This window comes from Bufo gargarizans, chromosome 4 (genome assembly GCF_014858855.1).
Source record: "Bufo gargarizans isolate SCDJY-AF-19 chromosome 4, ASM1485885v1, whole genome shotgun sequence".
NCBI lineage: Eukaryota > Metazoa > Chordata > Amphibia > Anura > Bufonidae > Bufo > Bufo gargarizans.
This window is the reverse complement of record NC_058083.1, coordinates 515,154,644-515,173,148: the sequence shown is the minus strand read 5'-3', so window position 1 is coordinate 515,173,148 and position 18,505 is coordinate 515,154,644. Positions and strand designations below refer to the sequence as shown.

The following is an 18,505-nucleotide window of genomic DNA, read 5'->3' as shown; positions in this document are numbered from 1 at the left end:
CCGGTTACAGTATAGAGACCAAATCTGAAAACTCTTGGGAGGATGATAATTAAATTCCAGCCACAATATTCTCCGATGACTTTTCATAAAACGGCCTAAATCAATAGCTGACCATGTTTTTGAGGGACTGAGTCCTAAACATCATAGGGTATTTTCAGTGCATAAAAATATGGAAGCTCTTATTAGAACAGAGTGGAAAAATCAATATGATTTTTTTTTTATATCAACTACAATCAAGAGAAAGTTTCCCTTTGAAGAATCTGTATCTGAGGTATGGGATAGGGCCCCCACAGTGGATGCACCAGTTGCTAAGATCGGCGTTTCCATTTGAAGACCTGGGATGCCTGGGAGATCCGTTGGATAAAAATGCTGACATTTATCTTAAAAGAACTTGGGAATCAGCATCCACTAGTCTTAGGCTTGCTATTGCCGCCTCCTGGGTCTCTAGGTCTTTAAGGTTATGGTTAGAGCAGCTTGATTCGGATATTAAGGACAAGACTCCTAGAGAAGAATTACTTTCTTCTCTTCCCACCTTCCTTAAAGCAGCTGATTTCCTAGCAGATGCAGTGCATTTTTCTGCTAGAGCAGCGGCCATGTCGAATGCTGCCAGACGCTCTATCTGGTTAAAGTTGTGGAAAGGAGACCAGGGCTTTAAGGCTAGACTTTGTGCAGTCGCCTGTGTAGGTTCTAGGCTTTTTAGCCCCTCCTTAGATGATATTCTGAAAAGAGCTTCTGATAAAAAGAAGGGGTTCCCAGTTCCCCAGAAGCCTACCTTTTTTGTAAACCACAGTCCAATTTTAGAAAACAAAGAGGAAGGCAGGGTGATTAAAAGACAGAGACTCCCTAAAAGATCTAGCTTTTTTTGTTCAAGCCCCAAGAAAGTAGATCTGAGGACAAACGGCAATGACGCCAGAAGTCAGGTGGGAGGAAGGTTGTCACAGTTTTTTCCTGACTGGGGGTCCATTTCACAGAAAAGATGGATTCTAGAGGTTATAAAACATGGGTATCGGATAGAATTCTTTTCTCGGCCATTTGACTTTTTTTGTTCAAACAATATGCCTCAAGGATCTCCAAAAAAAAAAACTTTAGAATTGGAAGGTGTGGCTCCCTTAAGCAAAAGGGTGGTTTGCCTGGTTCCCAAAAGAGAAGTAGGGAGGGGTTTCTATTCCCCTCATTTCTGTTGGGGAAATTACCCTTGCTTCTATGATTATCGGGGTCCAAATCCAAGAAAGTTGTATGTGCACATAGAGAAAACTGATACAGACAAGATAGCTGACCAAGTAATCTGTTTATTGTTTGAAGAATACAATCTTGTATCAGAATTTTACTGGCAGATGTCCAACAGCCGTGGGGGTCACATAACTTGAGCGAAAGCCACAAAGACAGAGAAGCAAGACAGTTTCTTATCAGAAAAGGATATAAAACTAAAAAGCAGAAGTTTCTCTATTCCGAGAATAGAGAAGGTGGGGGTCAACTGCTCCCCAGCAGCTGCACGTAGCTGTCCTTTCATTGAACTTTGGTATAGAGATACAAAATGGATTTCTTTCTCCCACATTTCTTAGTAAGAAAGCCAAATGGATTGATCAGAGTATTACTAAATCTGAAGAGACTAAACAGATCCCTAACTTACAAGAATTTCCATATGGAAACAATAAAGTCAACGACAAATTTAGTCTTCCAGAATTGTTGGATGGCGAGCTTGGATCTGAAAGATGCTTACTATCACATTCTGATAAATGCATCATACCAGAAATTCTTGAGAACAGCAGTTTGGATAAGAGGAAAGTTGTCAGGCTCCAAGAGTTTACAAAGAGGTGGTAGCAGAGATAGCGGCCTTTGTAAGACTAAGAGGTGTACCTTTAGTACTGTATCTAGATCTACATCTGTTGATTTTCCATTCAAAGGAAGAGTTGGAGAGAGAGAGATATAGATCTTCTATGTTCCACATTAGGAGATCTGGGTTGGAAAATAAATTGGTAAAAATCAAACCTTGTTCCCGCTCAAATTTGTGTGTTTTTAGGAATCCAGTTGGACTCCTGCCATAAAATGGGAATCAATCAGGGAGCAGATTTTGTCCATTTTTCACTCCCATCTGTGTACTTTTAGAGAAGCAGTGGCTGTGCTGGGTAATATGATGTCCACTATTCCACAGATTCACTCCAGAGAGTTGCAGACAGATATTCTAAGATCCTGGGACGACTCGCCTTACTCTTGGGACCGAAAATTCCACCTTTCATCAAAGGCCAGGTGTTTCCTGTATGGTGGACAATACCAAAGAATTTGTCTGCGGGAGTCCCATGGTCTTTCAAAGATAAGATAGTGTTTACCACAGACCCCAGTCCCTGGGGTTGGGGAGCTTACTCTCAGAACAGGTACTGGCAAGGGAGGTGTGACCTAAACTCAAGGAAAGCCTCCTCCAACTTATAGCAACTAAAAGCAGTAAAGATGGCCTTTGAATTAGCCTTTCCAGAGGAAAGGAGCAAGAAAGTAATTTATTTTATTCAGAAAATTCAACAACCATGGCCTACATAAATCGTCAGGGGAGAACAAAAGTTCAATATTTTTTGCTTTTGTCTGTCACGAGAAATGGGGAGGGGAAAACACGAGATAACACACAGAAGACAATAGACAGGATTCTAGGCCTCAAAACTAAGGGAGAGGAATCCCTAGATCTCTCCCTGACTCCTGCCAATATGAGTAGACCCTGAAGGTGGAAAAACTCATATACCGGAACCTAGGCCCTGGAAATCCCTAGGAGTGTTGACGGGGAAAGAGACTACTGGTTCCTTCCCCGATGAAGGAACCAGCGTCTCCCTGAGGCCTAGAAAACAACAGACACAAGCAAACAACAAAATGCACTTAGCTTAACCACTTCAGCCCCCCTAGCTTAAACCCCCTTAATGACCAGACCACTTTTTACAATTCTGCACTACACTACTTTCACCGTTTATTGCTCGGTCATGCAACTTACCACCCAAATTAATTTTACCTCCCTTTCTTCTCACGAATAGAGCTTTCATTTGGTGGTATTTTATTGCTGCTGACATTTTTACATTTTTTTGTTATTAATCGAAATTTAACGAAATTTTTGCAAAAAAATGAAATTTTTCACTTTCTGTTGTAAATAAAAAAAAAAAACGACATCAATATATAAATTTTTCGCTAAATTTATTGTTCTACATGTCTTTGATTAAAAAAAAAACGTTTGGGTAAAAAAAAAAAATAATGGTTTGGGTAAAAGTTATAGCATTTACAAACTATGGTACAAAAATGTGAATTTCCGCTTTTTGAAGCAGCTCTGACTTTCTGAGCACCTGTCATGTTTCCTGAGGTTCTGCAATGCCCAGACAGTAGAAAAACCCCACAAATGACCCCATTTCGGAAAGTAGACACCCTAAGGTATTTCATGATGGGCATAGTGAGTTCATGAAAGTTTTTATTTTGTGTCACAAGTTAGCGGAAAATGATGATTTTTATTTATTTTTTATTTTTTTCCTTACAAAGTCTCATATTCCACTAACTTGTGACACAAAATAAAAACTTCCATGAACTCACTATGCCCATCATGAAATACCTTGGGGTGTCTTCTTTCCAAAATGGGGTCACTTGTGGGGTAGTTATACTGCCCTGGCATTTTAGGGGCCCAAATGCGTGCAAAGTAGTTTGAAATCAACATGTGTAAAAAATGGGCTGTGAAATCCAAAAGGTGCTCTTTGGAATGTGGGCCCCTTTGCCCACCTAGGCTGCAAAAAAGTGTCACACATCTGGTATCGCCGTACTCAGAAGAAGTAGGGCAATGTGCTTTGGGGTGTCTTTTTACATATACCCATGCTGGGTGAGAGAAATATCTCGGCAAAAGACAACTTTTCCCATTTTTTTATACAAAGTTGGCATTTGACCAAGATATTTATCTCACCCAGCATGGGTATATGTAAAATGACACCCCAAAACACATTCCCCAACTTCTCCTGAGTACAGCGATACCACATGTGTAACACTTTTTTGCAGCCTAGATGCGCAAAGGGGCCCAAATTCCTTTTAGGAGGGCATTTTTAGACATTTGGATCCCAGACTTCTCACGCTTTAGGGCCCCTAAAAAGCCAGAGCAGTATAAATACCCCACATGCGACACCATTTTGGAAAGAAGACACCCCAAGGTATTCAATGAGGGGCATGGCGAGTTCATAGATTTTTTTATTTTTTTTTGGCACAAGTTAGCGGAAATTTTTTATTTTATTTTTTTTCTCACAAAGTCTCACTTTCCGCTAACTTGGGACAAAAATTTCAATCTTTCATGGACTCAATATGCCCCTCAGCGAATACCTTGGGGTGTCTTCTTTCCAAAATGGGGTAATTTGTGGGGTGTTTGTACAGCCCTGGCATTTGAGGGTCTCCGCAATCATTACATGTATGGCCAGCATTAGGAGTTTCTGCTATTCTCCTTATATTGAGCATACAGGTAATGAGATTTTTTTTTTCCGTTCAGCCTCTGGGCTGAAAAAAAAATGAACGGCACAGATTTCTTCATTCACATCGATAAATGTGGATGAAAAAATCTCTGCCCAAAAAAAAAAAAAAGGAGGGGAAAGACGTCTGCCAGGACATAGGAGCTCCGCCCAACATCCATACCCACTTAGCTCGTATGCCCTGGCAAACCCGATTTCTCCATTCACATCAATCGATGTGGATGAATAAATCATTGCCGGGATTTTTTAATATTTTTTTTATATACAAAGTGTTTGCCAAAGCATATGAACACCGCCGCCTCCTCAGCTCATATGCCACGGCAAACGTATCTTTTACTGCAGAGGAGAAATCTCGTCTTGCAGCGCCGCATACACCGACTTTTGTGTAATCTGACAGCAGCGCAATGCTTCTGTCAGAATGCACATCAGTGCTGCAGCTAGTCGATCGGTTGGTCCACCTGGAAGGTAAAAAAAACAAAACAAAAAAGAAAAAAACCAGGCCGCAAAGCAATCAATTTTATTAACTTTATAATAACATTTGAACAGAACATATAAACTTTATTTAACTTTTTGAACTGAACGTTAACTTTTTTGCTTACTGGTGATTTTTAATTTTTTTTTATTTATTTTTTTACCTTTATAGGACAAACCTCTCCTTCCCCATGGGACAATGTGCAAAGCGCAAATCGCCCAAAGATGTGGCGAAGTACATTATGCACTTTGTCCCAGATGAAAGGAGAGGTTTGCAGAAGCTGTGTGTGAATGGGCCCTAATAGCCCTGTGTACCTGTCCTGTGAGATCTGATCCCTATGCTAAGTGTACCTGTGTGTGGTACTTCCGGAAACACTCCCCTAAGCATAGGGCAGGGTGGTCAGGACAGTCAGGACAGAAATAGCGGGTGTCACGCCTTATTCCACTCCTGCTACAGACACAACATCTTTTTCGGGGTGACGGTTGGGTTGAGGTACCAGCAACGACATTGGGGAAATGTCGCTCGTGTAGACGGCTAACTACACTGGTGGATGGGGCCACGGAACCTCCTGGATACAGGAGGTTCTCGATGATCTCTTCCTGAAATTTGAGGAAGGATCCTGTTCTCCCAGCCTTACTGTAGAGAACAAAACTATTATATACAACCAATTGAATCAAATATACAGACACCTTCTTATACCAGCGTCTGGTGCGTCGGGAAACTAAATACGGAGCCAACATCTGGTCATTGAAGTCCACCCCTCCCATGTGAAGATTATAGTCGTGGACTGAGAGGGGCTTTTCAATGACACTGGTTGCCCGTTCTATTTGTATTGTCGTGTCTGCGTGAATGGAGGAGAGCATGTAAACGTCACGCTTGTCTCTCCATTTCACCGCGAGCAGTTCTTCATTACACAAGGCAGCCCTCTCCCCCCTTGCAAGACGGGTGGTAACGAGCCGTTGGGGGAAGCCCGCGCGACTAGTTTGCGCGGTGCCACAGCAGCCAATCTGTTCTAGGAACAAATGCCTGAAGAGGGCCACACTTGTGTAGAAATTGTCCACATAAAGATGGTACCCCTTGCCAAATAAGGGTGACACCAAGTCCCAGACTGTCTTCCCACTGCTCCCCAGGTAGTCAGGGCAACCGACCGGCTCCAGGGTCTGATCTTTACCCTCATAGATCCGAAATTTGTGGGTATAGCCTGTGGCCCTTTCACAGAGCTTATACAATTTGACCCCATACCGGGCGCGCTTGCTTGGGATGTATTGTTTGAAGCCAAGGCGCCCGGTAAAATGTATAAGGGACTCGTCTACGCAGATGTTTTGCTCAGGGGTATACAAATCTGGTTGAAGTGGTCTATGAGGGGCCGAATTTTGTGGAGCCGGTCAAAAGCTGGGTGGCCTCTGGGACGAGAGGTGCTATTGTCACTAAAGTGCAGGAAACGCAGGATGGTCTCAAATCGTGCCCTGGACATGGCAGCAGAGAACATGGGCATGTGATGAATTGGGTTTGTGTACCAATATGACCGCAATTCATGCTTTTTGGTTAGACCCATGTTGAGGAGAAGGCCCAGAAAAATTTTAATTTCGGAAACTTGGACTGGTTTCCACCGGAAAGGCTGGGCATAAAAGCTTCCCGGGTTGGCGGCTATAAATTGAGTGGCATACCGATTTGTTTCTGCCACGACTATGTCCAAGAGCTCCGCAGTCAAGAACAGCTCAAAAAATCCCAGTGCCGAACCGATCTGAGCTGTCTCAACCCGAACTCCAGACTGGGCGGTGAAAGGGGGAACTACAGGTGCGGCTGAAGTTGGGGACTGCCAATCAGGGTTTGCCAGCACCTCAGGGACTCTAGGGGCTCTACGGGCCTGTCTGTGCGGTGGCTGCGACGGGGTAACTATTGCACGTGCCACCGTACCAGCTTCAACTGCCCTTCTGGTGCTCGCCACTTAACCATGTTGTACGGCAGTGCTGGTACTAGGTCCAGGATGGGCTGCGCTGCTGGTGTATGCCTCACCACGTAATCCGACAGCGCCAGCCCCACTCTGCTGCCCTTGAAGCGGATCCTGCGCAACCTGTGGTCTAGCGACATGGGGCCGGGTACGCCTGGTGCTATCAGGGACCTCAACCTCTTCGTCCGAACTTTGGGTCAGACTGCCACTGCTTTCTACAGGTTCATATTCTGACCCGCTAGATTCATCAGATGAAGGTTCCCATTCCTCATCCGACTGGGTCAGAAGCCTGTAGGCCTCTTCAGAAGAATACCCACTGTTTGACATTTGGACTACTAAATTTAGGGGGTATTACTTGAGACTACCCAAGAAAAAAAGCAAGCCTGTCTTACAAATGGGAGGCTAGCGAAGTACCGGAGGCCGCTGCGATTGATAAAAAATATCAAAACAGATTTTTTTTTATCGCCGCAGCGCGTGTAAAGTGATTGTGCAGTGATCAAAAAAAAATATTTTTGGTCACTGCGGCGGGGCGGCCTTGGGTGAAAGCACGTGTGGGCGACCGATCAGGCCTGATCGGGCAAACACTGCGTTTTGGGTGGAGGGCGAGCTAAGGTGACACTAATACTATTATAGATCTGACTGTGATCAGTTTTGATCACTTACAGATACTATAAAAGTGCAAAAGCTGATTAGCGATACGCTAATCAGCGAATAAGTGACTGCGGTGCGGTGGGCTGGGCGCTAACCGACGCTAACTACCTAACCAAGGGGCCTAAACTATCCCTAAAACCTAACAGTCAATACCAGTGAAAAAAAATGTGACAGTTTACACTGATCACTTTTTTCCCTTTCACTAGGTGATTGACAGGGGCAAGAAGGGGTGATCAAGGGGTTAATTGGGGTGCTGGGGGGTGATCTGGGGCTAAGGTGTAGTGTTTGGTGCTACTTACTGTGATGCCTGCTCCTCTGCTGAGACCAACCGGCGAAAAGGACCAGCAGAGGAGCAGAGAAGCCATTTAACACCTTATATTTATAAATATAAGGTGTTAGATGGCTTCTGATTTGAGTTTTTGAAAATCTCCAGCCTGCCATTCACGATCATTGGCTGGCAGGCTGGTGACGAAATAGTTCTTCAACTTTTGCCGGCCCGCAATGCGCATGCGCTGGCCGGCTCAGACCGAAATCTCGCGTCTCGCGAGATGACGCACGGATGCGTTCCAGGAGGAATGAATCGACCGCCGCCAGGACGCATCCATGCGTTAGGCGGTCTTAAGGTAGTTAAGCAGAATGGAGGAGCAGAAGATACAAAGGAACAACACCCCAGCTCAACCAACACCAGCAGGAAATATCAATCTCATGGTATGCAGTTTGAGACCAAACTAAATAGTGGATGCCGTAATGAGCACAAGCAACACCTGACAAGAGGTCATTACCAAACAACAACACAGAGAATCAAGAGACTGTCCGTTAACCCCTTCGTGCTCTCAGATCTTCTAACCACTGACATGGGAGGTACCGTGACAGTATCCCCCTTTCTACGGGTGACCTCCAGACACCCAGGACCGACCTTATCCGGATTAGCCCTGTAAAAAAGCTTTCACAAGGCGACTGGCATGAACGTCGGCCGCTGGAACCCAAATTCTTTCCTCTGGACCGTAACCCGTCCAGTGAACAAGATACTGGAGGGATCTACGGAGAATTCGGGGGTCCACTATCCTGGCGATCTGAAATTCCAGATTACCGTCCACCATGAAAGGAGGGGGTGGCAGGGAGGAAGGTTCAGCAGGTTCGACATATCTTTTCAGTAAGGATTTGTGGAAAAAACCTTTGGTGCGGAAGGTTAAGACGAAAGGCTACCGGGTTAATAATGGCAGAGATCTTATATGGACCAATAAACCTTGGGCCCAACTTCCAAGAAAGTACATTCAATTTAATGTTTCTTGTGGACAGCCACACTGAATCACCCACTCTCAGGTATGGACTACTCGCACGTCTCTTGTTAGCCATTCGTTTATACTTCTTACCCATCTTTTTCAGATTATTTTGAATGACACAGAAGAGGTAAATCTTTCCTCTTCAGATATACCAGTAGTCTCGGAACCAGAAAATGTGCCAAACTGCAGATGGAACCCATATGCCCCAAAAAATGGAGACTTATCAGTGGACTCCTGCATACGGTTATTTATGGCGAACTCGGCCAAAGACAAAAAAGAAGACCACTCCTCCTGATTCTCTGAGACAAAACATTTCAGATAAGTCTCCAGATTCTGGTTAGTGCGCTCAGTCTGTCCGTTCGACTGAGGGTGAAAGGCCGAAGAGAAGGACAATTGTACCCCCAAGCGAGTGCAGAACGCCTTCCAGAATCTGGAAACAAATTGAGTCCCCCTGTCAGACACCACATTATTATTATTTATTATTAAAGCGCCATTTAATTCATAGCGCTGTACATATGAAAAGGGGTATACATACATAATACAGACAATTGCACTAATCATAAACAAGACGAGTTACAAACTGGTACATAAAAACCTTTGAAAAAAATGAACATTTTCTTTTGCATCGCCATATTCTGCCAGCTATAACTTTTTTATATTTCGGTCTACAGAGCTGTATGAGGGTTTATATTAGTACCATTTATCACTTTTTTATCACTGTTATTCAAAGTTTTTTTGTAGGGGGAATCACGTGATATTAAAAAAAATATCCGTTACAGCGTTCAGCCCACAAGCAATTCTTTTCATATTTTATTAGTTTTTGTCATAATTTAATGCGCGATACCTTATCGCTATTTATTTATTCTGTGTATATTTTTATATGTAAAATTGGGAAAGGGGAGTAATTTAACCGCTCCAGGACCGCCTAACGCACGGATGCGTCCTGGAGGCGGTCGATTCATTCCTCCTGGTCGCATCCGTGCGTCATCTCGCGAGAGGCGAGATTTCCTGTGAACGCGCGCACACAGGCGCGCGCGTTCACAGGATCGGAAGATAAGAGACTTGATCTACAGCCTGCCAGCGGCGATCGTTCGCTGGCAGGCTGTAGATGCGATTTTTTTTTGATAACAGCGTCTAATATACCTGCTACCTGGTCCTCTGGTGGTCCCTTTTGCTTGGATCGACCACCAGAGGACACAGTTAGCTCTGTAAAGTAGCACCAACCACCACTACACTACACTACACTACACCCCCCCTGTCACTTATTAACCCCTTATGAACCCCTGATCACCCCATATAGACTCCTTGATCACCCCCCTGTCATTGATCACCCCCCTGTCAGGCTCCATTCAGATGTCCGTATGTGTTTTACGGATCCACGCATCCATGGATCGGATCCGCAAAACACATACGGACGTCTGAATGGAGCCTTACAGGGGGGGTGATCAGGGAGTCTAAATGGGATGATCACCCCCCTGAAAGGCTCCATTCAGACGTCCGTATGTGTTTTACGGATCCACGCATCTATGGATCGGATACGCAAAACACATACGGACGTCTGAATGGAGCCTAACAGGGGGGTGATCAGTGACAGGCGGGTGATCAGCCCATATAGACTCCCTGATCACTTCCCTGTCATTGATCACCCCCCTGTAAGGCTCTATTCAGACGTCCGTATATGTTTTACGGATCCACGCATCTATGGATCGCATACGCAAAACACATACGGACGTCTGAATGGAGCCTAACAGGGGGGTGATCAGTGACAGGTGGGTGATCACCCCATATAGACTCCCTGATCACCCCCCTGTCATTGATCACCCCCTGTAAGGCTCCATTCAGACATTTTTTTGGCACAAGTTAGCGGAAATATATTTATTTAAATTTTTTTATTTTTTATTACAAAGTCTCATATTCCACTAACTTGTGTACAAAAAATAAAATCTTACATGAACTCACCATACCCCTCACGGAATCCAAATGCGTAAAATTTTTTAGACATTTATATTCCAGACTTCTTCTGCCCCTAAAATGCCAGGGCAGTATAAATACCCCACATGTGACCCCATTTCGGAAAGAAGACACCCCAAGGTATTCCGTGAGGGGCATATTGAGTCCATGAAAGATTTACATTTTTGTCCCAAGTTAGCGGAAAGGGAGACTTTGTGAGAAAAAACAAAAAAAAATCAATTTCCGCTAACTTGTGCCAAAAAAAAAAAATTCTATGAACTCGCCATGCCCCTCATTAAATACCCTGGGGTGTCTTCTTTCCAAAATAGGGTCACGTGTGGGGTATTTATACTGCCCTGGCTTTTTAGGGGCCCTAAAGCGTGAGAAGAAGTCTGGGATCCAAATGTCTAAAAATGCCCTCCTAAAAGGAATTTGGGCCCCTTTGCGCATGTAGGCTGCAAAAAAGTGTCACACATGTGGTATCGCCGTACTCAGGAGAAGTTGGGGAATGTGTTTTGGGGTGTCATTTTACATATACCCATGCTGGGTGAGATAAATATCTTGGTCAAATTCCAACTTTGTATAAAAAAATGGGAAAAGTTGTCTTTTGCCGAGATATTTCTCTCACCCAGCATGGGTATATGTAAAAAGACACCCCAAAACACATTGCCCTACTTCTTCTGAGTACGGCGATACCACATGTGTGACACTTTTTTGCAGCCTAGGGGGGCAAAGGGGCCCACATTCCAAAGAGCACCTTTTGGATTTCACAGGCCATTTTTTACTCATTTTGATTTCAAACTACTTCTCACGCATTTTGGGCCCCTAAAATGCCAGGGCAGTATAACTACCCCACAAGTGACCCCATTTTGGAAAGAAGACACCCCAAGGTATTCCGTGAGGGGCATGGCGAGTTCCTAGAATTTTTTATTTTTTTTCACAAGTTAGCGGAAAATGATTTTTTTTTTAAATTATTATTTTTTTCTTACAAAGTCTCATATTCCACTAACTTGTGACAAAAATAAAAACTTCCATGAACTCACTATGCCCATCACGAAATACCTTGGGGTGTCTTCTTTCCAAAATGGGGTCACTTGTGGGGTAGTTATACTGCCCTGGCATTTTAGGGGCCCAAATGCGTGCAAAGTAGTTTGAAATCAAAATCTGTAAAAAATGGCCGGTGAAATCCGAAAGGTGCTCTTTGGAATGTGGGCCCCTTTGCCCACCTAGGCTGCAAAAAAGTGTCACACATGTGGTATCGCCATACTCAGGAGAAGTTGGGGAATATGTTTTGGGGTGTCATTTTACATATACCCATGCTGGGTGAGAGAAATATCTCGGCAAAGGACAACTTTTCCCATTTTTTTATACAAAGTTGGCATTTGACCAAGATATTTATCGAACTCTGGCTCTATGCAAGATCTCACCTCGTGGGGTATCACTGATGATAAGAAAGGTTAGGAATCGGCCCAGAACTACAAGGGAGGAGCTGGTCAATGACCTGAAGAGAGCTGGGACCACAGTTTCAAAGGTCGCTGTCGGTAGAACACTACGCCGTCATAGTTTCAAATTATGCATTGCACGGAAGGTTCCCATGCTCAAGTCACATGTCCAGGCCCGTCTGAAGTTTGCCAATGACCATCTGGGTGATCCAGAGAAGGCATGGCAGAAAGTCATGTGGTCAGATGAGACGAAAGTAGAACCTTTTGGTCTAAACTTCACTCGTCGTGTTTGGAGGAAAAAGAAGGATGAGCTGCATCCCAAGAACACCTTCCCTACTGTGAAGCATGGGGGTGGTAACATCATGCTTTGGGGTTGCTTTTCTGCGAAGGGGATAGGACGACTGCACTGTATTAAGGAGAGGATGAATGGGGCCATTAATTGTGAGATTTTCAGCAACAACCTCCTTCCCTCAGTCAGCGCATTGAAGATGGGTCGTGGCTGGGTCTTCCAACATGACAACTACCCGAAGCACACAGCCAGGATAAACAAGGAGTGGCTCTGTAAGAAGCATATCCAGGTTCTGGAGTGGCCTAGCCTGTCTCCAGACCTAAATCCAATAGAACATCTTTAGAGGGAGCTGAAACTCTGTGTTGCTCAGCGACCGCCCTGTGAGGTAGATAGAAGGTGGGCTTTCATCTTCAATTTCTGGTGTGTTTTGTGCTTAAGTGCAGTTAGCGGTCAGTGTGTGAGACGGACACCAGCTTATAGCACTGACTGACAGATCCCTTGTGAATGCTGGCTTCAGTACAAGAGTGGAAAATACAAATGAACAGCCTGGTGACCTAACATCATCTACTGGTCTACTGTCAGATTGTTATCTGTTTTCCCATAGTTGATATTTGAATTTTGCTCACTGACTTGTAATTTGCATGGATTTTCTTTATATAGAACTGTTAGAATATATATATCATTTTAAGGTTCTATTTTTTATTTTATTTAAAACTCTGATTTATTCTTGTGTATGTATCCTCAGCCTTTCACAGCAAAGATCTATCATCTGATCCTTTGGATGGATTTCAATCATCTGATTCATCACAGACTGTTAAGCAAAATAAAAGACAGAGAAGAAGTGTTCATCATCAAAGAAGTCATACAAGGGAGAATGCTCTTTCATGCTCAGAATGTGGGAAATGTTATAAATATAAATCACATCTTGTTAGCCATCAGAGAATTCACACAGGGGAGAAGACATTTTCATGTTCAGAATGTGGGAGATGTTGTATATCTAAATCAGATCTTATTAGTCATGAGAGAACTCACACAGGGGAGAAACCATTTTCATGTTCAGAATGTGAAATGTTTTTTAACCGTAAATCACATCTTGTTAGACATCAGAGAATTCACACAGGGGAAAAGCCATTTTCATGTTCAGAATGTGAGAAATGTTTTCAGCGTAAATCACTTCTTCTTAACCATCAGAGAATTCACACGGGGGCGAAGCCATTTTCCTGTTTAGAATGTGGGAAATGTTTTACTGATAAATCACATCTACTTAATCATCAGAGAATTCACACAGGGGTGAAGCCATTTTCTTGTTTAGAATGTGGTAAAAGTTTTGCTGATAAATCTACTCTTGTTAAACATCAGATAAGTCACACAGGGGAGAAGCCATTTTCTTGTTTAGAATGTGGGAAATATTTTACTCGTAAATCAAGTCTTGTAAAACATCTGAGAATTCACACAGGGGAGAAGCCATTTTCTTGTTTAGAATGTGGGAGATGTTTTACTCGTAAATCAATTCTTGTTATACATCAGAGAATTCACACAGGGGAGAAGCCATTTTCATGTTCAGAATGTGGGAAATGTTTTCAGCATAAATCACTTCTTCTTACCCATCAGAGAATTCACACAGGCGCGAAGCCATTTTCCTGTTTAGAATGTGAGAAATGTTTTACTGATCAATCAAATCTAGTTGCACATCAGAGAATTCACACAGGAGAGAAGCCATTTACTTGTTTAGAATGTGGGAAATCTTTTCCACAAAAATCACGTCTTACTATGCATCAGAGAATTCACACAGGGGCGAAGCCATTTTCCTGTTTAGAATGTGGGAAATGTTTTAATGATCAATCAAATCTGGTTGCACATCAGAGAATTCACACAGGGGAGAAGCCATTTACTTGTTTAGAATGTGGGAAATCTTTTCCACAAAAATCACGTCTTACTATACATCAGAGAATTCACACAAAGTAAAAGCCATTTTCTTGTTTACAATGTGGGGAATCTTGCACACAAATCGTGTCTTGTTATACATGAAAGAAGTCACACAGGGTAGAAGCCATTTTCTTGTTTACAATGTGGGAAATCTTTCATACAGAAATCAAATCTTGGTAAACATGAGAGAATTCACACTGGAAAGAAGTGATTTTAATGTTCAGAATGTGATAACTAGAGATGAGCGAAATTTTGAAAAATAAAATTTATCAGCTTTGTCAAAATTCAACAAGAAATTTGATTTGTTCCGAAATAATTTGTCACAAATCACTATGCTAAAACCCCATTCAGCCTATCAATGAGACCATTTTTAATGGCCCCTTAGACCGAAGTGCACCCATCTAAGAGCCATTAAAAATGGTAATATGCTAGTGCAATATGGCCTTTTAGGTAAAAAAATAAAATTCACTCACCTCATTCATTTGCTCACACAGGGTCTATCCGCTCCTCTCTGGATTGAAAAAGACCTGCTGAAGGATCTGCACTTAGCATAATGACTTCACCACGTGATTATGCTGGGAGAGCTTGGTGACATCATCACATTGAGCGCAGGTCCTTCGACAGGACTTTTTTAGTCAAGAGAGGAGCGGACTGCCTCTGCGCGAGCAAGTGGGTTAGGAAAAATGATTCGTAATCTTTAAGCTCAAGGAAATTTTGGATTTATTTAAAATCAGATTTTTCCCAAAATTCTGACTGAATTTGACCTCGGCTGGTTCGCTTCACTGGACACTAGTGATAGAGATATGGACTACATTCTTTGATGCAGCTAAGAAAGCTCCCACATACTCTAGCTCTCATACAACACCTTATCTTCTCCAGAGCACAAAGGTTTCATCCTACCGAAGAGAACACGCCTTGCTACGTCATTTATACTTTTTTGTTGTTAGTAAAAACTCCATTACAAGATGGCGCTTACAGCTAGATATTTACATAGTTCACATACCACAGTTAGTAAAACAGTGCACAATGGGCAGATGCTAAGTGTTATCTCTCTTCATATTTTAGCCAATGTAACAATGCACATGCCTCAGGGGGAGTGCCCCTCTGATGACTTTATACACTGCTGTACTACCTTTAATAAATCACAATTAGCTTTGACCCCAGTGTGTGTGTGTCAGTTATTTTCTAATGTGCACGTAAATCCCTTGGGTTACTATTAATTTGGAGCAGTAGAGAAAACGTGATCAGCCCTGATTAGGGGCATCTTCCATAGTTGACGCCCAAAAAGTGGGGCTCGGGAGAAGTAACATCGCTAGCCGAAGTTTGGGGTTCCCAGAGCGCGGTGGACCATGCTTGAGGAGGACTGCAGCCTCAGAGACAAGGTGAGAAAATGTTGGTTACCTCATCTGCCTCTTGCTGTGCTGTGGTAATTTGTTCTGCTATTGAGGTTACATACCTAGTAGCAACTTCAGTTGATAGGTAAAATCCTGAGTTCCTAAAATCCTTTTGAGTTTGCTCTTCTGTTTTGTGTCTTGTCTGTGTGGTTTGTGTCAGACACTTTCACAGTTAACGGTTAAGCAGAGCAAGAGATTTCCCCTGGCAGGGGGGTGGAGCCGCATTAGGGGCTACTAAATTATCCGTCCAGTTCAGACAGAGGATGTAGCCCTGGGGTGCTCCGCAACGGGGCTTGATTTAGGGGTTACTGATTTATCTGTCTTGGTGTCGGAGGGTGTGACCCAGGGTAGCCCAAGTGGGACTCAAATTAAGGGCCACTAAATTATACTAGTGAAGGAGAGTGTGGCATCAGGAGGACTATAAATTATCTGGCGGAGGGTTAGTCCTGGACTGGTGGACCAGATGTGGTAGCCAGGGAATTCACAGTTAATAACCTGCACAGGGGTGAGCCCTGCTTGGGAGTGTGAAGGAGAAGAAGGTGCCTGCTTCTGTCTTGGTTGTAAGTGCTAAATCCATGGGGCAGTCGCAGTCACTGCCCGATGGCGAGTATACAGCTTATCAGCTGGTAGCCCGAGAAGAAGGAAGCAAGCATGTTAAACATTACAAAAAGCTGATGAAGATAGCTGGTGGTCATGAAAACTGAGAGTTAGGCCTCTTTCACACTCGCGTTGTTAGGATCCGGAGTGCACTTCCGTTGCCGGAAGTGCCCGCCGGATCCGTAACAGCGCAAGTGAACTGAAAGCATTTGAAGACGGATCCGTCTTCAAAATGCGTTCAGTGTTACTATGGCAGTCAGGATGCTATTAAAGTCCTGGTTGCCATAGTAGTAGTGAAGAGCAGTATACTTACCGTCCGTGCGGCTCCCGGGGCGCTCCAGAATGACGTCAGAGCGCCCATGCGCATGGATGACGTGATCCATGCGATCACGTCATCCATGCGCGTGCGGCGCCCTGACGTCACTCTGAAGCGCCCCGGGAGACGCACGGACGGTAAGTATACTGCTCCCCACTACATTTTACCATGGCAAACAGGACTTTAGCATCCTGGCAGCCATGGTAACCATTCAGAAAAAGCTAAACGTCGGATCCGGTAATGCACCGAAACAACGTTTAGCTTAAGGCCGGATCCGGATTAATGCCTTTCAATGGGCATTAATTCCGGATCCGGCCTTGCGGCAAGTGTTCAGGATTTTTGGCCGGAGCAAAAAGCGCAGCATGCTGCGGTATTTTCTCCGGCCAAAAAACGTTTCGGTCCTGAACTGAAGACATCCTGATGCATCCTGGACGGATTTCTCTCCATTCAGAATGCATTGGGAAAATCCTGATCAGGATTTTTCCGGCATAGAGCCCCGACGACGGAACTCTATGCCGGAAAATAAATCTGCAAGTGTGAAAGAGCCCTTAAACTCTGTAATATTGAGGAAAGTTTTGGCACAGTGCCGTGGAAAATTGTGTGATGAAGGCTTACTGAGTAATAACCATAAAGCAGATCTTGTTAGACATCGGAGAATCTACACGGGGAGAAATTATTTTCATGTTCTGAATGTGGAAAATGAAATAGAATTCAGTCAAGTCTTCAGACATCAGTGAATTCACACAGGGCCAAAGCCACTGTCAAGTGCAGGCCGGAATTGGGGCTGCAAGCCTGCAGGCCTGGCATGACTGGGGCTTGGAGGGAGCTGATTCCTGGGATATTAAGGGTTAAGGAAAGGGAATGGCGGTGGAAGGGGTTAGGGGTGTGGTTTAGGGCTTAAGAGGGTTAGCAAGGGCGGGAAAAGGGGCCATTTTGTCGGGACAGCAGTGTGGCAGCAACCCAGGTCTGAGCTACTGCAGTACCTCTTTTTCGGTGGATCCTGTCTCACGATGTCTGTAATAGAAGCGCTCCTGGCACAGCTCCGTGCGGCAGGGGAGCTGGATGGCTTCAGGCTACTGTCCAGGGCCTCTTGCCGGGGTCCCGGGAGACTGCTGCTTCGGCTTTTCCCTCCAGCCGGCCGCGGAGGACAAGGCCTCTACCTCGCCTTAGTCCGGATATGACCCCGAGGGTCCAGCGCCGGTTAAGGTGCCCCTCTGTGGACCCCACAGTGTGCACCGCGGTGAGTAACAGGGCTGCCAGGCTGTCGCGTGCTGGGTGGAATCCTGTAGTGCGGCGTGACCCTGGGGCGTGGGACCCTCCCTCCTCTGATGCAGGCAACGTGGGATCCGGAGCTGGTGCGGTGGGGGGGGGTCAGGCTTTGGTTCCCTTGCCCAGCGTGGGAGTGAAGTGCAGGCGGCATCGGCAGGACGACGGGGTCATGTGGGCGGCCCTGTGCTGAATTCCTTACCTGCGCAGCGCGGCACTGGCTGTGTTTCGGCTCTTGTTGAAGGAGGACGGGCGACATCTAGTGGTGGGGCTGTGGAACTGCAGGCCTCTGGAGCTCCAGGCGAGACGAGGGCGCCATCTGGTGGAGGGACTGTGGTACTGCGGTCCTTAGTGTCTGCGAGTGCTTCAGGAGATTCGTCGAGTGGCGCGGCTGCGGAGCTGCAGGCTGCCGAGTCGGTGGACGCGGGAAGAAGTGCGGGAGATGAGGAACATTGGTGGATGACCGGAAGGGTGAACGTCACCAGTCAAGTTTCGGTGCCTG

At 44.8% G+C, this 18,505-nt stretch overlaps 1 protein-coding gene across 1 annotated transcript in view; it reads left to right on the top strand.

The window, feature by feature from the left end:
* LOC122933676 (gastrula zinc finger protein XlCGF26.1-like) overlaps positions 1-15,588 on the top strand; it is a 28,785-nt gene extending 13,197 nt beyond the window's left edge. Inside the window, exon 4 of the mRNA XM_044288623.1 lies at positions 13,250-15,588. Within this exon, the coding sequence (XP_044144558.1) occupies positions 13,250-14,469 (1,220 nt within the window). The 3' untranslated portion in view covers positions 14,470-15,588. The remainder of the gene's footprint in view (positions 1-13,249) is intronic.
* Positions 15,589-18,505: the final 2,917 nt, after the last annotated feature.